We start from the raw sequence: 27,828 nt of genomic DNA, 5'->3' as shown, positions 1-27,828 counted from the left end.
TTTTTAGATATATTAAAATGATTGTATTGTATATTTGTAACCCGTTTTTCCTTTCTCCATGCAGTTTCAGTCTGGCGTTAAGTCTGTGACCACCACGTCCAATGTTTTTTTTACGTTTAAAGTATTGATTTGCTGATTTGTTTGATTTTATGATTTACTTTGTACCTTTTTTTATTCATTCTTGAGCGTTGTGGTTTTGCTGCTGCCTTATATTCTGTTTTATTCACTGTTTTCTGTTTTTTTATAAATATATATTTTGATGTATTGAGGTTGGCTGTAGATATTGTGGTGACTTAGTGATGTATTAATAAAGCCAGACTGTACTGCATTACTGTGTGTGTTGCATTCATTTTAACTGTACTTTGTAACTGCTGGGGTGTTTACGCTTCAACCTGTGTAGCTTCCAATTTTTCTTATTCTTACTGTGATTTTTTGTGTACAGTTTCCTAGTAACTGAAGCCATTGTATTCTGAGAGATGTAGTTGTTAGTGGAGGTTTTAGCGGAGGCAGACAAGCTGTGCAGCAAAATTGCTATGCGTATTTTTACGCATTACATTTAAATTTCTGCATATTTTTTAATGCGTAAAATCGGCAAGTATGCAACGTATCCGGACTGCTGATGGGGTGCTCTGGTTGGCTGAGGGCCAATAACAATGTATGTGTTCATGTTTATCTGTTCAATCTATCTGTTCAACTCCACCAAACAGCAGAGTTTACTCACTTTTTTATTTACCACTACACCACTGCTTCTTGCTGTGTCTGTGCTGCCATTAAAATCTCTTTAGGCTAAACATCACAGAACCAGACACAGACGCAAAATAATTGTGGAACCGTTTACTACAAAACAGGAGTGTTGCTTGGATGGAGTCCATATACACACAGGTTACTTATGGAGATCATTTAAGCTGAAAGGAAACCCATGATAACACAAAAGTAATACACACGTCTACTTCTGGGAAAAAAATGGTAAGAAATACTATTCTAAAAATGTTATCTATAATGCTAAATGGTATATATTTTATGGATAAAGTAGTGCATATCCAGTATCTGGAACTATACAAAACAATAAAAATGGTAAAAATATCGAAATTACATCCAGTACCAGTATGTCAAAGTTTTTCTTTACCTGTTTTACTTCTCGAACAAGGTGATGCAACAAATGGCTTGTTGGTCCTTGTCGCTGTACAGAAAAAAATAACACATGAAATGTATTTAATATTTTCAAATAAAAAAAAAAAGCATGTTTATCCCTGGCAAGGATGCCCTCGCTGTGTTTACGCCTATTATCTTGTCTACATTTTCATTAAACTAAGAGTATTACTGCATAGTTAAAGAAAACTATTGCAATGCACAATAACCCAAGTATTGTTTAATGTGAAATTTGCTTAATGCTATAAGAGACAGCCTACCATAACGTAATCACTTATAAATCAGAAAAATGAAGATTATACTCAGGAACTAATGGTAGAACCATTGTCTATAGAATCAGAACTGTAAATAAATGCAACCTAAAATTTGTAAAATGAACATGGAGTGTGTCATTATGTATTGTGGTAACGTTGTCAATAGTGTCATTATATATGGTGAAGATCAAGTTTACCGTGTTGTACAGCTCCTCCAGTCTGGAGATGGTGAGGAAGCGATGCATGCTGACCCCGTTCTCTATCAGCAGCTTGACAAAGTCCACCCGGTCCATAACCAGGGCATCCAGCAAGGCCTGCTCCAGAGATCCAACCTGAACCATGACAACCAAATAAACTCTTCAGTTTTACATAAATGGAACTGCTATCACAGTCTGCAACATAGACTATAGTAAATCAATGAAATATTTACATAACATTTTCCAATTTGTTACAGTATATGGTATTGGCAGTTCTTAATGGAGGCTAAAATAAAAATAAAAATGCAATGTTCCGAAAATGTCTTTGTGATCAACAGCAATGATTAAAGACCCAGCACTGAAATATATCAACAGGGCGGGCAGGAAGTGGTTAGGTGCCATGAAACAATATCAACTTTTAATATGTTTTATATGTTGTTTAATATCGGAATATTTCAAATTAATGTACAAAAACGAACGCACTCCAACACAATAAAAGGTAAAAATAAAAATAAAATAAGCTACTGCAACAACTAAAGAAAACTACCAACTACACAACACGTACCTTCAAGTGCTGCCCGTAGACCAATATATGTTTTTTTGCGATGTCCACTCTGTCCCAGGCTAATGTAATGCTTAGCTGATCAGAGGCTGAAGCATTTGTACCTATTAAAAAACATTCAATTATATCCATTATTATTATATTGTGAGACAGCCTTTGTGTCAATATGTCCATGTGTCAGTATATAAGCTGTACTTGTTGACAGAGAGGCTGTGATAATAATCAAGTTAAACAGTTACTTTGTCATGAATGAAGCACATAGCATTTAACCATGCTGCTAGCATATGTGTTCAGCTGTTGTAACAGTGCTTTCTTCACAGCATTAAAAGACTTGACCCGGGTTGAGCGAGACACAATGCATGATGGGCACTTGTAACAAGTAACAAACAGCCGCGCCTCTGTGAAGGCTTTACATCCTGCAAGGAACTTGCAAGCCCTTTTTGTTTATTTACGGTTTGTTGATTGAGAAACACCGTGAGTTAAATAGTGGCAGGGATCGCTGAACAGATAAAAGTGTGTTCATGTGAACATTGTTGCTTCCGTGGCTTTTTGTACACGCAGTGTGTACTTGCTTCTGTTACCCAGGTCGACAAGGTTGTACAAGCAGTGTGAAATCACATGACCCGGTCCAGGGTAGAGCATGTGGGAAGGGGCTTATGAGACGCCACTCGCCATTAACAACATTTCTTAATGCAGTATATTTGAAAGGACCTAAGTACTCCAATGGAGCACCTCATTAAAAAATAATAATATGAATTTAATTGTTTTTTATTTATTTGTCAAATTAAAAACCATTTTTAGTACTGTTTTAATACTAAGAATGTGTATATATATGAAACATTCCAATTGTATTATTTATTTTTTATTTATTTGGAAGACGCCTTTATCCAAGGCCACTTACAGGTGTTACAGTGCAGTACAGGGTTACAATGCAAGATTAATATTTAAATACAGTATGGAATACAGTAATTGCAAATTATACTAATAAAATACAATAAAAAATAGGATGCAACAAGTTATATCTACACTGACATATTAGTACAGTCAGCACTCATATATCCAACCCTATAACATTTCAGTGACGGTTAAACAAGTGTGACGCATATACACAAAAGATACAATGTCAAAAATATATAGCGCAAAGGCAGTGGCGTAGCCAGGATTAACTGGCATAGAGAGATTTGGTCCGGGGAGGTGTGTGTTTGGGGAGGGGGGGGGGGGGGGGGCGGGATGTGCTGGTGGTGATTCACCAAGATTTCATTTCGGAGGAGGTACTGGTGAATGATCGAGATCCATTTAGATGTACTGTTGTTGGTTTTATTGGTACAGTACTATATTTTCAACAGAAGAAGTCTTTTAATTCAGAACAATATGATTCTGAAAATACAATTTGCCAAAAAAGATGACTGTGGACACGTGGAGTGTAATACAGTACATACTTTTAAATCCAGTACATAATGGAACAGTATGTAAAATTCCATATTAATGACCCAACAGCAAAATTAAATCAACAGAACTGTGTACAGCGTAAAATGTAATGCAATTTAGCAACATAAATTAAAAAAAAGGTTTCCAGAATTAAAATAATATCCAAAGTCAGTATTCAAAATTGCAGAATATAGTGCTTGATAAGGCCCTAATATCACAGTTCACTTGCAAATGGAAATGGACAAAACCAACTAAAGAAAAAAAAATGCATCACAGTATCTAAAACTGTTTAATGATTAACTTTTACATTAACGTAGCTTGTCTCGTTCGCTTTGCTTTTGCTGCATTTTCGTCAGACTGATTTGTAACATTGAACAGATGTGCTTTGTTTCAAAAGAGTGGTGTGACGGATATCTGAGTTCTGACTGTAGTGTAATAGTGCAAGGATAGTGTATCAGCTGAGGATCCAGTAACGTGGTGCTTTAGTCAGGCAAGTCCAGGATGGGTAGATCAAGAGATCTACAAGAGCAGTCTAACTTGTGGGTCTTGTATATATATACAGTATATCAAACTTAATTGTATATATATATGAAACATCTATATATATATACAGTGCCTTGCGAAAGTATTCGGCCCCCTTGAACTTTGCGACCTTTTGCCACATTTCAGGCTTCAAACATAAAGATATGAAACTGTAATTTTTTGTGAAGAATCAACAACAAGTGGGACACAATCATGAAGTGGAACGAAATTTATTGGATATTTCAAACTTTTTTAACAAATAAAAAACTGAAAAATTGGGCGTGCAAAATTATTCAGCCCCTTTACTTTCAGTGCAGCAAACTCTCTCCAGAAGTTCAGTGAGGATCTCTGAATGATCCATTGTTGACCTAAATGGCTAATGATGATAAATAGAATCCACCTGTGTGTAATCAAGTCTCCGTATAAATGCACCTGCACTGTGATAGTCTCAGAGGTCCGTTTAAAGCGCAGAGAGCATCATGAAGAACAAGGAACACACCAGGCAGGTCCGAGATACTGTTGTGGAGAAGTTTAAAGCCGGATTTGGATACAAAAAGATTTCCCAAGCTTTAAACATCCCAAGGAGCACTGTGCAAGCGATAATATTGAAATGGAAGGAGTATCAGACCACTGCAAATCTACCAAGACCTGGCCGTCCCTCTAAACTTTCAGCTCATACAAGGAGAAGACTGATCAGAGATGCAGCCAAGAGGCCCATGATCACTCTGGATGAACTGCAGAGATCTACAGCTGAGGTGGGAGACTCTGTCCATAGGACAACAATCAGTCGTATACTGCACAAATCTGGCCTTTATGGAAGAGTGGCAAGAAGAAAGCCATTTCTTAAAGATATCCATAAAAAGTGTCGTTTACAGTTTGCCACAAGCCACCTGGGAGACACACCAAACATGTGGAAGAAGGTGCTCTGGTCAGATGAAACCAAAATCGAACTTTTTGGCAACAATGCAAAACGTTATGTTTGGCGTAAAAGCAACACAGCTCATCACCCTGAACACACCATCCCCACTGTCAAACATGGTGGTGGCAGCATCATGGTTTGGGCCTGCTTTTCTTCAGCAGGGACAGGGAAGATGGTTAAAATTGATGGGAAGATGGATGGAGCCAAATACAGGACCATTCTGGAAGAAAACCTGATGGAGTCTGCAAAAGACCTGAGACTGGGACGGAGATTTGTCTTCCAACAAGACAATGATCCAAAACATAAAGCAAAATCTACAATGGAATGGTTCACAAATAAACATATCCAGGTGTTAGAATGGCCAAGTCAAAGTCCAGACCTGAATCCAATCGAGAATCTGTGGAAAGAACTGAAAACTGCTGTTCACAAATGCTCTCCATCCAACCTCACTGAGCTCGAGCTGTTTTGCAAGGAGGAATGGGCAAAAATTTCAGTCTCTCGATGTGCAAAACTGATAGAGACATACCCCAAGCGACTTACAGCTGTAATCACAGCAAAAGGTGGCGCTACAAAGTATTAACTTAAGGGGGCTGAATAATTTTGCACGCCCAATTTTTCGGTTTTTTATTTGTTAAAAAAGTTTGAAATATCCAATAAATTTCGTTCCACTTCATGATTGTGTCCCACTTGTTGTTGATTCTTCACAAAAAATTACAGTTTCATATCTTTATGTTTGAAGCCTGAAATGTGGCAAAAGGTCGCAAAGTTCAAGGGGGCCGAATACTTTCGCAAGGCACTGTATATATATATATATATATATATATATATATATATATATATATATATATATATATAATGTATATACAGGGTAATTATAAAGTAAGTTTCAGTGGAGGCTCCTTAGAGGAGGCTGGGGAGAAAGTGCCTACTCAATTTCAAAGTGACGTTCAAAATTAAAATTAAATCCATGCAGGCTAGAGTTAGTTAGTGTACTGTGTTACAGTGAAATGTTGAACCTATACTTGATGCTATTGATGCTAGTAAAGCAATAGGATTTCACTTGTACTGTAGTTAAATGCATTACTGGGGAACCATATATATATATATCTCCAAGGAATTAGTGTTTACTCTTACTGTTTTGGTGTGTATGTTGAACTGTTACATCACGATGAGTTTTTATTTTCTGTACCATTAGTATTATTACTTATTAAACTGCTACTATATTTTAAACTACCTTGTTGTGGTTTCGGGTGTTTTGTGTGTTCATCGTAATTCCTCGATCTTATACACGTCATTAAATAAAAATGATTATGATGAGGTCTTAATTAATGTGAATGAATACTCAGATTATTTAATAGATAATTAATAGATTGTCTTTATTTAGTCGGTGATCTAATATGGTAATGGTCATATAGTATTCATTCAGGTTAATTAATACACTGAAACTATTGAATTAGTCAAATTAATGAACTGTTTAAATTAATTATTAAACACACTAACGTGATTAGCCCCACATACCACAAGTATATTTTTTTAAATAAATTGCAACAAAATGTGTACATTTTTTATATGAAATCAATTAATTCAGGTTTATTTTACCTGATGGATCTTTACTTTCATTGTCAACAGACTATGCTTTGACGCAGATTAATTTCGAATCCTGTTTATCGCCTCTTCGCAACCACCTTTAGATAGATTGTGGTCCAAATTAAAACAATAGAAATTATTACAGACATTTCAGTTATTATAAAGCATGTATCAGTGGCAGTATTGTTTGAACTACTGAAGCGCAGCTCCGTCCTGAATTTCAGAAATTCATCACTGGATTGGAATGTAAACAGACACATTCAAAACTAGTCCCGGTAAACTTGTTAATCCACTCATGCTATCCCACTTGAATGAGATAACAAAAAATGTATCCCACTTGATATATACACTACTGTGCAAAACTAGCAGAAAGCACAGTTGTCGTTGTCCATCAAATCAACAGTACAAAGGTCACTCTTGAAATCAGGACTTAAAGGATGTGTTGCAGTAAGAATACCTCTGTTAAGAAAAGGGAACAAGACTAAAAGGCTAAAATATGCACAACACAGAAATTGGGCTATGGAACAATGGTCAAAGGTGCTTTGGACTGTTGATGGATGTACAACGACACTTGTGCCTTATGCCAGTTCTGTTGTCAATTCAACAGTTGTCTTCTTTCTATTCCTTAAGGATATTGTCTTCAAGTATTGCTCATCCTTGTTAGACAGCTTTTTGGGTCTTCCAGACCTGGGTTTGTCAATTACAGATGATGTTTCTCTGTACTTGTTGATTATGCTTTGTATACCACACCTTGATGTGAGCTATGTTTCTCAATGTTTTTCCTTCTTTATGCAAGTCAAGGTTGTTATAATAGTAGAAAACACTAGTGGACGCTTTGAGTAAATTGTTGATGCTCATAATGCATCAGAGTAGAAAAATGCAACATGTCTAAGACTTTTGCACAGCAGTGTATATTTCAACATGTACTTATGAGGGAACAGACTTTTTAGATATGTAGAAAATGTTTTTCAAACTGTAATAGGACACTTCACCTTTAAAAAGATAACAGTACAAACCAGTACCTTTTAGTAGAGCTGTAAGTATTGCCACGTCTATATCTTGCTGATCTTCTGATTCTGCATCAAAAACGGTAATCTGTTTTGGAAAACACGCACTTCATTATGCACTGTGTATTATTTTGCCTTCTATATTATCCTGGTTACCTAATGGCAATATATAAAGTTAACGATTAGAGCACACACTGAAGAATGTATTCATTGTCTATCTCACTTAAATCATAGTGCTTTGGATAAATGTTCGAATTTGAGTATAGTCTTTATAAATGATTCCTACACTTCACAATAGTAATTTTGCTTTACCACACATTTCTATAATTTACCAGACTTTAACCATGCTTGCTAATGTTTTAATGTGATTCAATGTACTGTTATACGTTTCTCCAATGTCATATTACCTTTTATAAGGTGGTACACACTGATGATATTAGTATTTTGTATAACCTTACTGAAGTTTAGGAGGCAGTGCAATATGCCTTACCCTTTTTGTTCCTGCAGCTTTTAATGGTAACTGAATGAAGGGGTTGATTTGATCAACCTATACCTCACCAGAAAAAAGTGGGATTTTCTTTATATCATTATCCATCTGGATTACAGCAACCACTTACTGTATTTTTAACTGATACGTTTTTATTATTATTTTATTATTTTTACTTTCATTTGAATTTCTTGGAATGAGTTTTAATGGGTTCCATTATGACCTTGTCTTATTCTTTTTTTATGGTTTTATTGTAAAATGCCTTTCAGGGTGATCATTCATATTGAAATGAGCTATATTTAAGTTATTATAATTATGTTAGGTAGGTAAGTTGTTTCTTATTGAATTTATAGCACTACTGGTTTTGTAGCAATACTGGTATGGTTTACTTTCACAAAACTACCATCATAAATAGGGGCTTCTGAGGGTTTGGATTCTAATCCAGCAGAAAAGCATTATGCTTCCAATTGTTTGGAAGCACTTAAGTCTTGGGAACAAATTACTGTCCCCAGTTTCATAAATATGTAAATACATTTCACTTTTACTATTCCAATTAATTATTCTGTTAACTGTCTGTTTAGTAATTGAAAAGCTTTTGATTTGAGTCTGACTGAGAACTATAGAATTCTGTTTGATTGAGATCTAAGCCTAATTCAGATCCCAGGCCTCGCAGTGCTACTGAGATGCAAAATCACAGGTCTCCAGTGCAGGGTTTCAACACATTTAATTCACAGTGGAATACAATATGAAACAATACATATTATTTAAACATTGCTGAAGAGGATGCATAATCAGATGAGGCATGTTTTGTTTGCCAGAATACATTTTCTTGTCAAAATAGGGTTGTTATTTGAAATTAAAATTTATTACCAGAAATTATATACTGGGGAATATGCACCTTTAAAACTTTATTGTGGTATACTATGTTTAAAGCATTATACAGCATCATGTGTATGTTAACATATAAAATATTCAAAAGTTAGAAAATATTTTTTCAGTACTTACTGATTCCCTGTGCTCCATACATTCCATTACAGTTTTAAACAGGTGATCTGACTGTTTCTGTCCTAAGTTGAAAGTCTTCTGGATCATAAGCATTATCTCTCCTTCAACATCTGGATGAAGTGGCCTGAAAATGCAATCCACACAAATGGATCAATGAGATACTGTGATTAAATACAACCATATTTATATTATAGAATACTACAGAAATAAGAACAGCAAATATAATCCAACAGGAAAGGTTACCTTGTCTGTAATTACATTTGAATAACTGACACCTATAATGTTTAGTACCATAAATGAAGGTACTGGCAGTAGTAAATGTAAATGTAGTTTTTAAATGTAATTCACTCCACCTGTCTGGCAGATACAGAGCTGTGCGTTTATGATTTTTCCTAAATATATGTATTGATTATCCTGACAAAGAATGAGCCGCAGGGTTGCAAAAATAAAGGAGATATAATACCCTCATACCTAGAACTACCAGACCGGTCAAACTGATCATTTTTATTTTTTTATTTTGCTTATGTAGTACAGTATTCTATTTTATTATTTTTATTTATCAGTCAGGACTGTACCGGCGATGTACTGAACTGTGATTAGATCAGTCTGCAGCCCTTACATGAATGGCTTTTTGTAATCTAAGGTGTCTATTGTAATTCAATCTTTTGTAGTGTCTTATGTGTGTCATGTGAGCAGTTATCACCTTTTGTAACTCAGGTGTTTACTGTCTGTCATGTGAGCTGGTCTCTCCTGTAATCTAATCTATTTTTAGATTCACTGAGGTTACCATATGTCAGAAGTTACCCAAAGGAATTCAGTCTTCCAAGCATTACTGCTAGAAATGTGTTTTGTATTTTTATTACCTGTAACTTTTATTACTTGTATAATGTTATATATTATTTAATTTCTGTAAGTCGCTTTGGATAAAACATCTGATAAATAATAATAATAATAATAATAATAATAATAATAATAATAATAATAATAATAATCTGGAGAAAGTGAAAATGAGTTGCTAAAGACGAAAGACTGCTGAGTAATGCTTAGAGTTTCTACAGAATTTATCTGAAAGTGAATCTGCAGACAAAAAAGTTGTTGCCCAGATGCAAAACACAACATCTCTGATGAGAGCGTATTGAGTACTTTTCATTTATTGATAGATAAGCTATGGTTCACCACATACAATGCTGCACTGAAGCTGAAGCCCACCAACAACTAAATGATGATTCCTGGTCAATGTCCTCAGTCCAAATATTATTTGTTAGTTTAGAGTCCTATTTTTTATAGGCTATTCTCATCCTGATTGGTTGGAAATACAGTAATATAATTTGGTGTAAAGCCTAGTAAAGGTCTTTGTGTTTGTGTAGGGTTTTATTTCCTGGTTGTTTTTGATTAATCAAAAATAACAAGACTCATCAGAAACTTCTTACATTAGAAGGGTATTGATGGAGGGGGTGTTTTCTATAAATGCTCACCTGCCATCAGCTGTGTGTTTGTGTGCAAACGCCAGGAGGTCAGCAGCCCTGCCTGTCCCATCATAGACCACAACAGGCACTGGTGGAGTGTTCCTGACATACTCCCACATCAAAAGGATCACATTGGGGCCACCTTCAACTACCAGGCCAACCACTGGAACACCCTGACCCATTCCTATGCAAGAGAAACACAAACACAGACGTTCATTTTACAACATAAGCAAAGTGTCAGCTGTGGGACATATTCCTTGAATATGATAATAATACATGAACGTGTATTAGAAATGTAACTGGATTCATTAATGAAACTATGTCTTGGGAAACAGGGCAAACTGCTGTGTCTTGAGAAGGGGGCCTCTGGCTTGCAAAGATGCTGAACTATGTGACCTACTGATTAGAGGACCGGAGCCTGGACTGGATTAGACTGAGCAGACAGTTGAATTATGTACAGATAATTCACACGTGCAACAACAATCGTTTTGATGCAAGGAAGACATAAACTAGGGATGTCCCAGTGGAAAAGGACATTAAAACATCAAATGACTGTGAGTTTAAGAAAAGGAAAGATACACAAATGATCTCATGAAAGTGGCTATTTAGTAGAGTGAAAAAGACTATAAATATCCAAGCAAAACTAAACATTTTGCACTCCGCATCAAATGCTAAACAAGGTGCTGTCACTCTGCTAAGCAAAGCTGCAACTCCGGGACTCTGCCTAAAAACTGACCCAAGACGGGACTCTGCCTGAAATTGACCCAAGATGAGGAAGCAAGCTGCAAACGAGTCAATGACCGCAAGCAACGAGACTGAGGCCCAGCTGGCGGACTGCCGTAAAACTTATAGAGACTGTTATCAGACAAACCAGTCTAGGTCTGCTGTACACCTAAAACCACAGTATCCAAAAGAAACTGTGCCCTGCTACCTGCGTACATAAAAGAGTCAGCAAAGAGGACAGAGCAGACGGGTGCTGTTGTGGATCCTATACCGAGGACTGAAGACTTTGTTTCAGCTGTTTGTTGATTCTATCGAGAAATGAAAGTGTTGTTGCCGAGGTTGATCCAACGTGGGATTGAAGACTTTGTTGCTGAGAGGGCAGCCTTTTGTACTGGCACTTCAACTGATTGAGTTTCCAAACCAGCAGACCAAAGGTCTAAGCTTCAAGGAACCTTTGAGTATAATTCCAGTTGCACTTTCCTTTCATGGAACTAAATTAATTAATTGCAACACATTCACATATAATTTAACTGTTCATTATTTAGTTTGCACACTTTGCGTCTGAAATAACTTTTAATGAAACTTGATGAAGTAACTATAAGTAATCTACCTCATATTGTTGTATGAAGAATTTTTTTAAAAGTAAACTTGCCATATCCTTAATCTATATACCATTAATAAGCTTAATGTGATATATTCTAAGATTGTCTGCATCATCTCAGTTGAGGCTGTGCTCATATGTGTGTATGTGAGCAAGCTACTAGCCACGTCACAGCTTGCTTAAGCTGCTGCTTGTGTGTGAGGAGATAGGCAGTGTCATATTTCAATTGCCTGCTAGCCAGCATGAGTGCAGTGAGAGTTAGGATTTGTGTCTTGTGACTAGAGACTAAGAGATTTACTTTCTGACTGTTCTGATTTATGTTTAATATTTGTGTACTTAATAAAATATTACTGTTGATTAAATATTCCTTGTGTCTGCGCTTATATATGTGTTCATAGTAAATCCTCAATCTTTGTAACACGTCAATTAAATATTATTAATAAGAGAGCTAATCAACCCAGGTAAACATTAAATTATAAATTATTGAATTGTTCCTACACAGCCGATCTACCCATTAGCCACATCAACTCTGGAATCTGCATTTTTTGAAATGCTTTAGGCTTACGGTTCTAAAGCACTATGCTTAATGAGACACAGAGTGGAAGCAGATTCATGCATGAAACTGATAATCTACATGTTTTCAGTGATCTGTTGTACAAGGGAAGCACTATCCCACTTTCTACTTCCTTCCTTGAGGGTATTAAAAGAGCTGGTTATAATTACACAGTGACCAGCTTTGGAAAATATGCACTCTGCTTTGATAATTTGGAAAATGCTCAGCAGTTGTTTCCTATTTTGCAAAGTAGACAATGAAAAGTCTTCAATTCATTTCATACAAACTGGAGCTAAACTAGCCATAATGGATGCGTATTAATCAACAAAAGTACTTACTAGAGTGTATTTTATGAAGTCCTATGTACTTTTCCAGTTTCCTCCTCAACTTAATCTCATTCCCATACTTTCCAACTGTTCCATCATCGACCAATATGAAATGGGAGTGCATGCTATTGAGGCAGGTCAGCTTGCTGAGAGGATTGCCCAATGTCTGGTATGGACAGACTACCTGCACAGGATGAACATAACAGGTGCAGGGGCTGATTCAATCATATAGTCAGATACATGCTTTAATGTTAAATTCTGTTTTGTTTGTTTTACAAATATGTTAATTAATCAACCTACCACTTTGTTATTTATTAATAGTTGTATGACATTTATTGTTTGTTTTTATGTTCCTTTCTGACAGAGGAAAAATGAGGCCCATCATTTTTACTAATATGGTATGGCTCCCTACTGTATTCACACAAATGTAACTGCTTTGTTATAATATCTAAAAACACGAGAATACATTCCAGACCACATTTGAAAAAAAGAAAAAGCAACCAAAACTAGAATTTTGTGTATTACTTACATCTTTTCCTTTGAGGTCACTCTGGTTTTCAATCACTCCCCACGGGGTGATTCCTATTGTGCAGATCTTCTGTAAGTGCTGGGACCCGTAGGCCTTCAGTGCATCACCTACATGTCTTGATATACCTGTCAGATAATTATTTATTATAAATGGTAGCAAAACTGTTGTAATTACTGTACTAGTTACAGAGTCCAGGTTTACCTTTGTTAATGCCTTCTGTCACTATCCAGGCTCCGGTGGTTTGAGCAGCTTTAATCAACCCTTTCCCAAAGATCTGCTTTAACTTTGGGGAAAGCTCAAAGTTCTGATTGCCACCATGGACTGAGACCACCAGCTTTGGCAGCTCCATTTGCCATTCTTTTACCATAAGATGTAACAGCTGATCCAACTTGGTATCATAGGAAACTCGGATGTACTAAAAAGGAAAGGACAAAAAAAGGAAAGGACAAAATGTTCACAGTAATAAAAGATATTGTAAGAAAAGGAGTTAAAAAAGTTACCATATATATATAAGTTGTATATTATTTAAAATGTAAGTGATAGGTATAAATAGTGGCTTCACTGTTTATTAAAATTGTGATTTAATTTGTATTTTCAATGACCTTGTAAAGTATCAATCCTAAACATACAGGGCCGTATTCAAAACTGGGCTGGGCAGTATTTAACACATGATTTATAAAACTGCTGCCTGGTTATTTTACTGGACAGTAATTGTTTTAGATGTGATTTAACATCATAGATTGTTACCAGGGGCACCATTTTTGGGGGGGAGGCAATTCAGAAATGTGTCTAGCATTCTGGAAAAGGTGGATTGGGCTATCCCTCCAGACATTCCAACTGTTGTCTGAAACGACCCAGAGACTAAGTAATGCAGAGAACACAGCACTTTCACATGTGCTGGGATAGCAGTCCCTAGATTGACGTTAGGGTCTAGCTCATCCCTCAATTCAGCTATTTGGATGACCTGCGGAGTGAGACGATAACACTTTAGCACCGAATCCTCCGGCATCCCAAACAAAGTGACCCTGGGATTGAATATGCAGGGTCTTCTTCGTCTTGCCCTTCTCCTCCGAACGTGTTCCTGCCTCTCCTCAGCAACAGCCAAGTGTCACCACATCAGGAAGTGAACCACAGCAGCCACCCTGAAGCCAATGACTGGTCTCTGCAGGTGTGTGCTTTTATACAGCTCTTAGTTACTCGCTTCTACAATGGTTTACACCTTGCAAGAAGAGGTGGAAAGTTTTGGAGGGTCAGCAATTACCCTCCAAAAGGCAAAATCCTTACAACACATTATAATGTTTGTGCCCACTTAGTATCCAAATCCCAACCAATTCCATGGTCTTTTCTTCATTTGAATGCATTTCAATATCATTTTAATGGATTAATAATGGCAAAATGAAAATCTGATAGCGAGTGCAGAACGCCAAGTGGACACCATTCTTTACATACACCACATTTTTAGCGGCCGCTAAAATCAGACTGCGTGTATCCTTACATCTACCCCCTAATGTACTACAGTGAAAAATTACTGTTTTTCCATTACAGTATGTTAACTCCACTTGTAGACAATCCATTAAGTATAGAACTAAAGTGTAAAGCTTCCCCTTACTAAGCACTGACTGATATTCAAAGCAACTAAAATATACATAAACTTAAACTGAAGTTTTCTGCGATATTCTCAAATTAACATGCTTTTGCGATATTAATTTGTTCAGTGTGTTCGTAGAATTATGTTTTCGCTTATGAGTTGTAATGAATGCATTTGTACTGCAGGCTAGGTTTTGAGATGCACATGTGTTTTATATATAATGATCCTAGTGGCACTACATCATAAGGAAGTGTTGTGTGCTCTGACATCACCAGCAAGTGCAGAAGGTTGTGTTAAACAGAGTTTTACACAAACAACAGCATCTCCACAACCAGTCCAGCTTAAACTGAATTCATATCCTGTTACAAATGGTCGACGTTTCAACTGTGGTTGGTTTTTATTGTACCTCTTTATTGAATACTCAACTGTAGATGATTCAGTTTTTTTTTTCTCCATGCCGTCACTTTGCTACTCAAAGCACAGTTGGACCAGGAGAACAATTCAACAACAGAACATTCATTTAGCATGGTTTTAAGAAATGGAAAGATTTTAACAGTTTGTTAAAACAACATGCTCTCAATTCCAGGCATAAGACAACATTCATTGCATGGCAAGACTACATGAAATTAGGACCAGTCATTCGGCATGTGCTGCAGACCAACTCATTTCCAGTCGTCAGGCTGCCATAGCTGAAAATCACCAGCATATTGAAACACTCTTAAAGGGATCCATACTCTGTGCAAGAGAGGGTATTGCTTTTCGGGGGCATGATGAAACACATGACTCCAGCAATAAAGGAAATTTCATTGAAATTGTGGAACTGATTATTTAAGAACCACAGCGTTTTGAAGCTTGGTTTTAACTACACCGTTGCGCAGTGCAATAATGGGGCTTCTGTGCTGAGTGTGCATTTAACAGGACTGCACTGTCATGCTCACAGGATTAATATTGCCATTGCAGACAGATGTTTCAAAATCACCCAGTGTCAGGAAGTCTTTACATTTGCTCAGGAACGGTACATCTTCCTCAGCAGTAGTTACAAGCGCCATGAGCTGTTTGTCAAAGCACAGCAGGAGCTAGGCTAGAAGGTACTTGAGCTGGGTAGATTATGTGAAACTTGTTGGCCTTGCCGGTATGACTGCCTCCAAAAACTACAAGCAAGATATGGCACTATAGAGGAAACACTGGAAACCATTTCATTTCAGACAGCTGATGGACCATCAGCTAGTGCTGCAGAGGGCCTCTTGGCAAGGCTAAAGAGCTATTCCGTTCTGTTGAGGCTCTTGGTTTTGGAAGGAATATTCAACATTTTGAACAGTGCTTCAGAAGAACTGCAACTGAATTTATCAAGTGCCCTGGAATTAATAGCAAGCAGTAATCTTCCAGAAATGGGATCATCTGAAAGCAAATGGAAGGAGCTATGTGGTGATGCCGAAATCATGGCCAAGGGCCTTGAAATTACTATTCCTGGTCAGGCAGTGGCAACAGTTTACCTCAGCAATGCAAAAAGAGCAACGGCACGAAGAACTAACAAAACATCCTCCAAGCTGGCACAGTTTTTTGTTTCTGGCACACCGGGTCAGTCGTCTATACATAATGTTCCCAAGAACACTCAAGAATCTATAAAACCTGACTTCTACTATCCTGTTCTGGATAGAATTCTTACTGAGCTTGACAGACGATTCACCTCTAACTCTAGTTTGCTTTCTGCACTAACTGCTTCTAATCGAAACAGTGAGAATTTTCTTGAATATAACAAACTAAAGATAATTGCAGATCACTATGCATCAACAGGTACAATTTTGGCAGTCTTGATGCAGAAGAAGAAGTTGCCAAGTTGCACATTGCACCAAAAAATTCAGGAATGTTCTGAATGAATTACCAAGGGGTTATCAGTCTTTGATGTCAATTGTAGATCTTGTGTTGAGCTTCCAGTTTCTGCAGCATCAAATGAGAGGTACTTCTTCATGCTCAAGAGAGTTAAGGACTGCTTGAGATCTACAATGGCAGATGGGCGCTTAAGTGATTTTGTACTCTTGCCCTGTGAGTGTGACGCTGCAAAATTCCTGGATGTCAACAAGGCCATTAACAATTTTGCCAAGATGAGAGACCACGACGTTATTCATTATTTTAGCTGATATCAGGAGTTGTTTTGGTTTTCATTTATTTATTTTATTTATTTCCTTTTAAATAGTGTTGCACCTTAGCTGATTCCTAAGGAAAAATGCTCCAGCTCCAACATCTAAATAATATATTCAGCACTTCCACCTTAATCTCATGCCTGGGATTAATGAACTGTTTAATTCTCCTCTCCACAATTTGGGACATGATAAGAAGTTTACAAAAACAATCATTGCAGGGGTAAGTAGCTTTAAATTTTATAAAACTAAATTATTTATCTCTACTAAGAATAGTGCGCAATATATCAAACTGATGTATGTGTTAAGACACCAATATTGATACATCAAGGCTGTGGGTTCAGTAATATCTTACTATATTATCTCCTGTGTGTACTGAACTTATATAAGCTTAAAAATAAGGCTTTATTTGGTACTGGGTCAGCAGGCCACAGGTGCAGATTGCTTAGCTTTAAAAGTTTCCTGTTTGTCCTGTGTACATAATTTTGTTATTGTATGATTGTAAAACATATAGGAAATAATCACATCAAAAGCCCACGTAATAAATGGACTTTTAAGTATTTATCTGCAAAAAAAACCCCAAAGAGCTACCAGGGGCCTAATAATGTTACATTAACATTTTGAATTACATACCGCTTTGTCGTTTTCCATATACCTAACGAAAACCTGACAAATTAAAACAATATGGTATTATGTGTCAGCGATGGTTGCTATGCGATGTAATTGATCGTGCTCAGAGTATCAAGGCATAGGCAGCATTCATTCATTTTGATTGATAGTTCATCATTGTCCAGTAATTATATCAACATTACAGAATGGCACTGCATTCTATTGTTTGTATAATATAATACTATTGATATGATGAGTCAAAGGGAAATGTTGGTGGAAAAGGAAGAAATTAAAAAGAGCGAGACAACAAGGAGGGATTAACTTGCGGAAGAAACTATTAATATTGCTGATGCCCAGGTACAATTATGTATACATGCTATAAAGAAAAAGTACAATTTGTACCAGAATGCATAGCTGCTCTATAAAGTCTTTTTCACAGTGGATCGGTGGAAAATTATATTTAAATGAAGGTGGTACACTACAGAATTTAAATTATATTTAAATGAAGGTGGTACACTACAGTATTTAAATTATATTTAAATGAAGGTGGCACACTACAGTATTTAAATTATATTTAAATGAAGGTGGTACACTACAGAATTTAAATTATATTTAAATGAAGGTGGTACACTACAGTATTTATTAGATACACTCTAATTGAAATGTACTGTTATAATTACTGATTTAAAATGTTACAATGCTTCTGCATTTATATGGAATGAAATGATGGCAATGTTATAAATGGAAATCAGTGGATTTATTTTTCTGACTTATTTTCACTGTATGCAAATGTTGCTATTAGTTAGGCAAATGAATCGTACTTTTTGTGCATGAAAAGGGTCAAAACATACCTGCACATACGCTACTGGGGATAAGAGATTGAGCAATCTTTTGTTTATTGCGAGCTAACCCGACAAGCAAAAACATTAGATTTATTATTATTATTATTATTATTATTATTATTATTATTATTATTATTATTATCATTATTATTATTATTATTATGTATTTATTTCTAGCAGACGCCCTTATCCAGGGCGACTTACAATTGTTACAAAATATCACAGTACAAAGTATCACATTACAAGTTATCACAATATAAAATATCACACTACAGTGTATCATAACACAGATAAGAGCAGTTATGAAAGTACAATAAGATCAAATTTAAGTAAGAGCAAAGTAAAGAATACAGTAAGGTATAAGTAAGAGTAAGTTTGACTAAGAGCAGTTATAACTTATAGTAAATATTTGCTTATATGAGTAAAGTCCAGTAAGAACATGTAGTGTGATAAATAGATGAGAATGAGATTTCCCAATAAGAGCAAATACAAAAAAACATGAGTACGATTACCTATAAGAGTAAAGTCAGATGGAGTAATTGGTGAGGACTGGGCGAATTCTGCATATGTTGCTGAGGAAGAAGCAACAGGAGCGTGCCAGAGTCGAGATGTGCTGAGAGTTGGAGAGGAGGGAGAGAGGGTGGTGGATTCAAGAGGTGCGGGGGGGCAAGGGGGGTGGGAGAAAAGGATGAGATGGCTGACAGACAGGTAGAGATACGGGAGGAACAGTCGGATTCAGAGGTGGGAAAGGAGAGGAAGATATGGGCATCATCAGCATAGAAGTGATACGAGAAGCCTGTAAAAGTATTTTTTTTTTGTAATTATGTTGTACCGCTATTTGTTTAATGTAGCAGTAGTTATAATATGTAACTGTGAAATGTTTACTTCACTGGGATATCGAAAGCTGGCAGTGAAATTCAGTTAGCGTTGAGCCTTTACCACTGTAATAACACAAAAGTTTCAGTGAAAATGACGACCGTAATGTTGTACACTTTTTTACTATAAAATTAGACTTAGTGGAACAAAATTTTTGAGTTTGTTTAAACCAGTGCCGTGCTTAAAAAAATACTTACATTGCAAATTTGGTATAATTTATATTAAGAAAAAAATCGCGATCTCATTGTAAACTGGCCCAATTATTTGGAGGGTTTAGGTCGGCCAGGGTGTCCTCAGCTCACCGCTCACCAGCGACCCCTGTAGTCTGTCTGGGTGCCTGCAGACTGTAAGCTGCCTGGTGCTGAGTTGTCCTCCGATGCTGTAGCTCATGGTGAGTCTGCAGTGTGTAAAGAAGTGGTCGGCTGACGGCACACGCTTCGGAGGACAGCGTATGTTCGTCTTCGCCGCTCCCGAGTCAGCGCAGGGGTGGTAGCGGTGAGCCGAGCTTAAATAATAATTGGATATTCTAAATTGGGAGAAAATAATAAAAAAATAATTGGCGACTACTAAATTAAAAATAAATAAATAAATAAATAGTCATTGGATACAATTTGAGTTAAAATAACAGCCTACTTACATCGACGTTTTAAGTTGTTAATCTTCACTTCAGACAGACTTTGTTTGTTGTGTCAGGCGCTAGTTAAGAGTAAATTCAATATTATGAAACTATTTCTTATTTGTTTGTGAAAATGGAATAATCACCTTTTCTGTCCAAGAAATACAATTGGGAATTTAAAATATTAATGAAATTCGCCAAATATATGTGTTTTTATTAGGGGTTTTTAATCGATTAAAGATTAATTGATTAATCATGCCTGTGAGTGTTGATCGATTAAAAAAATCATTGAACGATTAATCTAGTCTACACACGTGCTGTAGCAAAAAGCAGCGAGTGAGAAAGAAATCTAGAAAGATGGTGGCAAACGGGTTACAGGGAGATATACCCAACATTTTGTTATAGTTGAGAACAGTGTTTTCCAGGTTATTATGGGGGCGCCAAGACCTGACTGGGAAATACTTTTTTTCTGACTTCCTTGCGATTGTAAAAGCTTGTGTTATTTCAGACCTATCATAGCTCAGCGCCTCTGTCGCCCAGCCCTCCTTCATTTGGAAGTGTAACAGTGGCTTGTTTTAATTACATTTTGTTCACAAATAAAATAAAATACAAATCTAGATTTAGATATAGTTTCTCTTTATAAATAGGGAGGGGGGCTTAGCTTTTAGTTTAAATTAACGGGATTTGCTTCATGCAGAATGTAGAAATCGAGCAAACGGGTGTGACATTTTATTAAACAAATCTTTAATACAATCTTAAATAAAATTATAATTAAAAAAATATGCTGGACAAACATTACAATTACTATTCATAATTGCATTAACATTATTTAAAGACTAGTCACAGGTATACTGTAATAACAACACTGTAATAATAATAATAGTAAAATCTGTTTCATTTACGGGGCTTTGCTGTGAAACAATTAAATGGGCTTTTAAATCCTCCATGTCCTTACTCTCTCATTTAAAAGTGGAATGAAGAACGAGTACACGAGAGCGCAGCATTTTAATAATTGAATAGTTTTTTGTAATGGAGTTAATGCAGTTACGAATAGTGATTGTAACAAGTTGCAAGATTTGCTCTTGGGTGCTTTCACGGTAGTACTATGAGTTTATCTTCTCATCTGTGTCGCAAGTAAGTTGATTTTTCTTTTAAACAATGTATTCTATTAGTTTAAATCTGTACCATGGCAGTACATTTACAGATATGACATACTCAGCTAACTAAATTAAACTAAAATAAATTACCTGTTAGTTTCAAGTTTATACGAAAAACAGGCCAACATATTCAACACAGTATTGGTTGTACGTAGTACCGCTGCTAATTTACAGTAACGCATGGCACAGTATTTTATGTATTATATTGAAAGACTTGCTTTGGCTAACTTCAGATTACATGCAAGTAAACATTTTTATTTATTGTCAAATTGTTAAGTTAAAGCTGCCTGTTAACTGTTAGGTGCCATGAATAAATGCTTGCAAAAAATAGCATTTATACCAAGTGTTACTTTTAGTTGTCTTTCACTACAATTGCATATTATAGCAAACGGGTGTGATTAATGGATTAATTAATCGTCCAGATGGGTTGATTAATTGATTAAAAGAAAATGCCAAGATTAAAACCCCTAGTTTTTATACCTACTATCAGAAAAAAAACCTTAAATCTCCCAATTTACTGATGTAACTAACTCCTCCCACGTTTTAAGTTTCAGACTTGTGGTAAGTGTCTGATTAATTTTCCCTGTTTATATCTGTTCTTTATCCCTATAAGACACTGCTAATGCCACCTCCTCAATATAACTCCACCTTCTCGACATGTTTTTTGTATAGTACAGGCAGTGGGAACACAAAACCAACACATATACTCTGTGGCACCTTAGTTACCCCACGGTTCAAATTATCAAATAGTAATTAAAATATCGTACAATTTTACAGACCTTAGTGAGCTGTAGTATATAGACTTACAGTGTTTTTTTATTATTATTATTATTATTATTATTTAAAATGTAAATTATGTTATGAAGGATTCAAAGGAAGACATAGGGCCTACCTGGGGATTGGATTTTAAGCAGGATTTTTTCTCTCCGGGGTGAAAAGTCGCCAGGTGTTTCCACATTGGAGAAGTTTTCTGATTGAATGCTAGTATTTTTTTTTTTGCCTATGATGCATTTTAATTTTTGGGGGGTATCGTCAATGAATGAAAAGTAACTCCAAACAGCTGACTTGCTCTTTTCCCTTGTTTTACTCCCTGTCGACATTTTTTACTAAACTATTGACGTTATTGTTGGACCAACATTGCACAGTTAAGTCAATAGCCAAAGAGCCCCTATCATATTATGCTTGAGGTGAGAAACCAACAATTTCAGTAAAGCCACCGTTACATGGCACTGTTGAGCAAGAAGTAACTGTTACAGGTACTTACAGATTCCTGCAAAAGAAACTGTAATAATAATACTGTAATAATAATTAGGGATGTGATTTTGTCATGGTAAAAATATGTAAAAATCAAGGCACAGACATGGCTAATAATTTCACGGAATGGTCACGGCTACAAAGATTTGAACTTAAATATATTTATTCATGTAATATATTAGTATTTGTGCAAATTAAATATATATTTAATATAGTTAATATGTACTTAATATGTTTTCTTTTAACACAGGATTTTAATCAAAAGTAAATACAGATTTTTTTTTTTTTTTTTAACAGTACCTTTTAAAAAATATCCATAACAGTAATGTGCTTACTTTTTACAAAGGACCTTGGTGTCCAATCTTTTTTTTTCTTTTTGGTAAATTAAGGATTTTACAATATCCTTTTCGTTAGTATATTTAAACACAGCTGTGATTTTGGTATTAAAAGATGTACATTAAAAGATTAAAAGGATCATTCCTCAGGGGAACGACTGCAAGAGCTGCAAATTGGGGTTCATGCCTCTGCAGAACTATAACCAGTCCTTTCTTTAGGTTTTGCACTATCAAGTGTATGCAGAGGTATATTTTCTGCACGAAAGGCTTCAGTTAACTTGAAGTTTGTTTCTCATTAAAGCTGCTCCCTCCGCTTTTATGAAACTGGTTGAGATATTGCTCTGCTAGTTGCTTAGAACTTAATTTTGCCACTTTTTTATAGTTATATGTAAGTATTCACCTTTATTTGACATTTGCTAACTGCTTTAACTTTGCACTGAAACCAATTCAAAAGAACTGCTCCTTTACAATTTTCATGCTGAGGGGAAACAAATGTCAAAATTCACGGGTCTGTGACAAAATCACATTCCTAATAATAATAATAATAATAATAATAATAATAATAATAATAATAATAATAATAACTCAGTGTAATATATTACATTTCAGTTAAATATTATGTGTAATATTCGATTTCCATAAGTTGGAATCGATCCTGGTGCTGGAGTCGACTATGATGCCAGAAACAGAATTGAATCCCAAACTTGAAAGAAACGGAATCGGGAATTGATTCTTTTGGGACTGACTCCCCGTCCATAGCTGGGCGCGAGTGAGAGGTCCCTACATTCACTCCCCAATATCTCACATTATTAAAATAAGACATACTTTTCAGTGCAGATCAGCTGTTAATCAATACAAGGTTCTGTGTTTGAAAAAATATAGTAGGAGATAGCTGATCGGGTTACTGCGGTTGGTACTGTAAAAAGAGAGATCATATACTGCCAGAAGCTTCTGGATCATGTTTCAAGATATCTCCCTCCTGTTGCTGTACAGTCTACACAAGCACACTGAAGCCTGGTATTTTCTTAGAGCAACAAATAGGCTGCAAACATGATTTATATGTTTTCTAACCAGTAAGTAACCTATCCTGTTCAGACGACTTAACAATTTAATTTAATGTATGCGGTACAAGTTTCAAAATACTTAAATTAAGTAATTATTGGCTAATTAAACATATTTATTATTAGCCTATTATTGGCTTAAATACATGCTTCTAAATGCAGAAGTTATGCTAGGAAATGATACTGTTAAGACACATCTCATTTTCCCCCTGTTCTGAGGCACGTGTTAATTATGATGCTGGTAAGGGTCAATTAAGAAAAATTGGTCTCTAAGGGCACATCATTCTAACGTCGTGATTAATGATGTTTTTTGCTGGTAACTGCATCACCCGATGAAATACTGTCGTGTTAAACACTATTACTGACACAATAAAGGAGACGGTAAGTTTTATTAATATGGGCCACAGTGATTTAAACTGATTGCTTACAGGACATACTCTTACAGCATAAATGGCATTGATACCCTAACAACACAGCAGCCAGATGAAACTAGAGAGCTGAAAACGAATTGTTTATTTAATTACTTCTGTAAAGGGTAATGGTCCTCATTTTATTAACTTTTTTCAGACAACTCCACACTAAAACGAAACTATTCTACTGTAATGGGTATAATGGCAGGGGAACTGAAGCTGGAGACAACCAAAAGCAATATATAAGTATAGTTCTACCAACCTTAGCGCGGTATGAATGAGCCCCATCTTGAAAATCAATGGTACCAAAAGCATCAGTCGGGCTGGTCTGGGTGTGTTTTTCGATGGACCATTCCTCTTCCTCGTTAGCCTGGGCAGACATGGAGACTGGGGAGCTGAAAACAAACCCAGAGTGGTCTCCAATAAGCTGGCCACAGCAGCACCTTCAGGTAGAAACAGTGAGAACCATTTTAGTGACCATCTTATTGCCACAATGAGTTGAGGTGAATTAGTTTTTTCATGGAAATAAGACCTAAACTAAACTTTAATGTTCAATAAAACTGATCCTAATAACTGCTGAGAGATCCCGTAAGAGGACCATTAAGTAGACAGCCATTTCTAGTAGCAGTTTGGCTAAATATTACAGGTACTGCTCTACAAGGTGAAATGGCAGACTCTCCTCATAGCCTCTATTGCAGTATAAAGCACATACAAATCCTGGTAAATCACAGATTGAACTGAGTTCAACAGTGTCTCTTTGAAGAATGTGGGGGAAAAAGTAGGTGTGTCAAACACCCTCAACCCACTAGGCAAGTTTAGTAAGTATTTATACAGAAAATCAAATCAAAGAGAAGCCCCTGTTAGAATCATAAGGAGATATACTTTCACTTTTTTCCCATCTAATTACAGATTATTTTTGATTGACATAGTAAATCTAAAGAAAGTTTATATGAAAATAAAGAAAAAAATAGTTAAAGAAAACTACATAGAAATCTATACATTTCAACTTAGTCATTTCTGGCTTAAACCAAACAACTACATCTGTATAGACTTACCTAAAATGTCCAAAATGAAAGTGTTTTCTTCTATATCAGTAATCAAAAAAACCCTACGTTGTTATCACCCCAGATTCTATCAGTACTGCGAAGCAACACCTCTGTTTTATTCAAGTAAAGCATCCCCTTTAGTTTTATCATCTTGTTGACTCTGCCTTGCAGTATTGAATTTCCTGCATATCTTACACAGTCTGCAGCAGTATTAAATGAAACTGTACCCACCATTCTTCTCAATGGACCCCATTGTATTCTCAGGCCTGCTACAGATATCAGAGAAGAGTAAAAAATTGCCGGCACCTTTTCTTAAATCTATGTAAATTCTTACCGGATTAGGTTCTGGCACACCTGGCATCCTGGAGAGCATCTGTTATACAAACAATGTTGTTAAGATAACCATATCGAATTGAAAAAAAATAAAATAAATAACATTAAATGTTTTATCAGCGGGGCTGCTGAATATATATATATATATATATATATATATATATATATATATATATATATATATATATATATATATATATATATTTTATCAAACCAGTGCTACATATTTTGCTAGCAGCCCACTGTATAGATTAAAAAGATGTAATTGCTATTGATGACTAGGTGATACTTATTAATCAGGAAATTATAAAATAAATATAATTGTACTACAATACTTTACACTTTGTACAGCTGATTTATTGTACTTGACTACTACAATATTACATATAACATTATTTAATATTATATGACAAGTAAAACAAAATTCATAAAGATTCCATTGACAGCACAGAAATAGCAGCATGTTGTCGAGTGACAGCGTTAAACTAAAATTCAGAAGCTTAAAACAAGGAAAGGCAAAAGCACTTGTCATACAATATCTATAACTACAAAATGCATTGAGTATACTTGAATGCAACTGTCTATGCAGCTAGTACAACATCCTCGATTTTATCCACTTGGAAGCATGTTATCTCGTTGTATATTCAATGCAGCCAGTAGATATTTCTTAATTAAAACACTTTCAATGATTTATAATTTCCATAATCTATGTATTTTACTCATTTTAAGACTGTTTTTAATCCCTCTCATGTTCTTGTTTTATGGCCCAGATCCTTTTATTTTAGTAATGGAAGCTGAATGTAGTAAACCCTACTGTCTGGTAATCGCCATGTTTGCTAGCTTATTTTTCCACTGAAAAACACAGGCACAATTACATTTTGGAATGTATAAATCATTTCTATAAATGCATGCTACCTGTGTGGATCTCTTGAGCTGGGTATTACTTTCACACATTCCCTTTTACAGAAGGTTCTTTCAATCCAGGATACTCTGGACTAAAACGATAAAAAAAAGCACACACACAAAAACAAACATATTACATTACCATCTGTACTATACATTTACCACATTACCATTTCCCTTCTGTCAAGTCTTTGAACTCTCTCAGGGTTAATCTGAAACAATGCATACACCTTCATGGACAAAATGCTTGCAATTTAGATAAAGACACAGATAATGCCCTCCCCCCACCGCCGCGCCCACCCCCATCCCCTTCATTTGTGTGATGTTGTTAGAAACTGTAATTCAAAGTCACAGTCTGCTTGCCAAGTTTCAAATAGTAATTAAAATGCTTGCCAAGTAATTGAAGGGACAAGTGTAACAATAACAACATGAAATTATAGAGCCCAAGTTCTATCTAACAGGCCAATATATTTAGCCATTCTAACTAACCATTCTTGGAAGTGTGATCCCTACAAGTGATACAAGTCATATGACTTGAGCTGGGCACAAGGGCACGGAAGTTATTAACTGTTTCAACACTAGAGACCTGTAAACAGGTCTAGGAAATATAACTACTCCCAACACTGCAGACTGCTCTAGTAGAGTAGGGAAGATGATAAGAAGATATGTATCTCTATACCCCTATTTCCAATGTAATATACTGAAACAATTGAATGAATTATCCTAAGGTAGTCATTCTGTAAAGTAACAGCTGGTTTCACACACATCATTTAGCATTAATCCTGGACAACTCATTGTTACCTTAGGTAAATTTATTCAAGATTAGTGCTAGTTGCGGTCTGTTAGTACTGAAAGAATTAATGCTAAAATCTGAGTATTTTATAACTGGAAAAAAAGTGTAACACTAAAATTGAGGGCTTTGTGTTTGTTCCTCCAAAGACCAATTCATTGTTTCCACTTACCTGCAAATAATCCAGTTGAAATTGGTACAGGTTAAGGTACATAAATTATCACTAAATGGCCAACATTTTTGTTAAAAACAATACATCTGTGACAAGATCTTGTGACCTTGTCATCAGTGTGTTTAACTCTGAGTTTCATAGCTGTGTTTAGCATCAGTGTGCCGAATTACCAGCGTTGATATCTAGCTGCTGGATTTTCTACTGATGCAATGAATTCCAATTTGTTTATTTTGTGACAGTGTGTAATAAACCTGGACGAATGAGGAGCATTACAAAGAAAACTCTTCACTGTGTAAACATCTAGTGGATCATGATAGCCTTTTAATCTCCAGATTAATTAATAGTCTAATGACATAGCCCCCTACCCCTCCCCACCTCAAAAA

At 35.8% G+C, this 27,828-nt stretch overlaps 1 protein-coding gene across 2 annotated transcripts in view; it reads right to left on the bottom strand.

Annotated features, from left to right (window-relative positions):
- Window positions 1–27,828, bottom strand: part of trpm6 (transient receptor potential cation channel, subfamily M, member 6) — a 79,352-nt gene that overhangs the window by 48,987 nt on the left and 2,537 nt on the right. The window contains exons 2-13 of one of the 2 annotated variants that reach the window (XM_059025563.1): window positions 26,496–26,575; window positions 25,582–25,620; window positions 24,464–24,644; window positions 13,517–13,730; window positions 13,316–13,440; window positions 12,799–12,970; window positions 10,593–10,767; window positions 9,118–9,241; window positions 7,641–7,713; window positions 2,166–2,266; window positions 1,601–1,735; window positions 1,127–1,180 (exon numbers count right to left, since the gene is read on the bottom strand). In XM_059025563.1, coding sequence (XP_058881546.1) covers window positions 1,127–1,180; window positions 1,601–1,735; window positions 2,166–2,266; window positions 7,641–7,713; window positions 9,118–9,241; window positions 10,593–10,767; window positions 12,799–12,970; window positions 13,316–13,440; window positions 13,517–13,730; window positions 24,464–24,644; window positions 25,582–25,620; window positions 26,496–26,575 — 1,473 coding nt within the window. Of the gene's footprint in view, window positions 1–1,126; window positions 1,181–1,600; window positions 1,736–2,165; window positions 2,267–7,640; window positions 7,714–9,117; window positions 9,242–10,592; window positions 10,768–12,798; window positions 12,971–13,315; window positions 13,441–13,516; window positions 13,731–24,463; window positions 24,645–25,256; window positions 25,350–25,581; window positions 25,621–26,495; window positions 26,576–27,828 lie in introns of those variants that run through there. The other variant, XM_059025567.1, reaches the window with a different exon arrangement.

The sequence above is a fragment of the Acipenser ruthenus genome, chromosome 1 (assembly GCF_902713425.1).
Source record: "Acipenser ruthenus chromosome 1, fAciRut3.2 maternal haplotype, whole genome shotgun sequence".
In the NCBI taxonomy this organism is placed as follows: domain Eukaryota; kingdom Metazoa; phylum Chordata; class Actinopteri; order Acipenseriformes; family Acipenseridae; genus Acipenser; species Acipenser ruthenus.
This window is presented reverse-complemented; position numbering and strand designations above follow the sequence as displayed.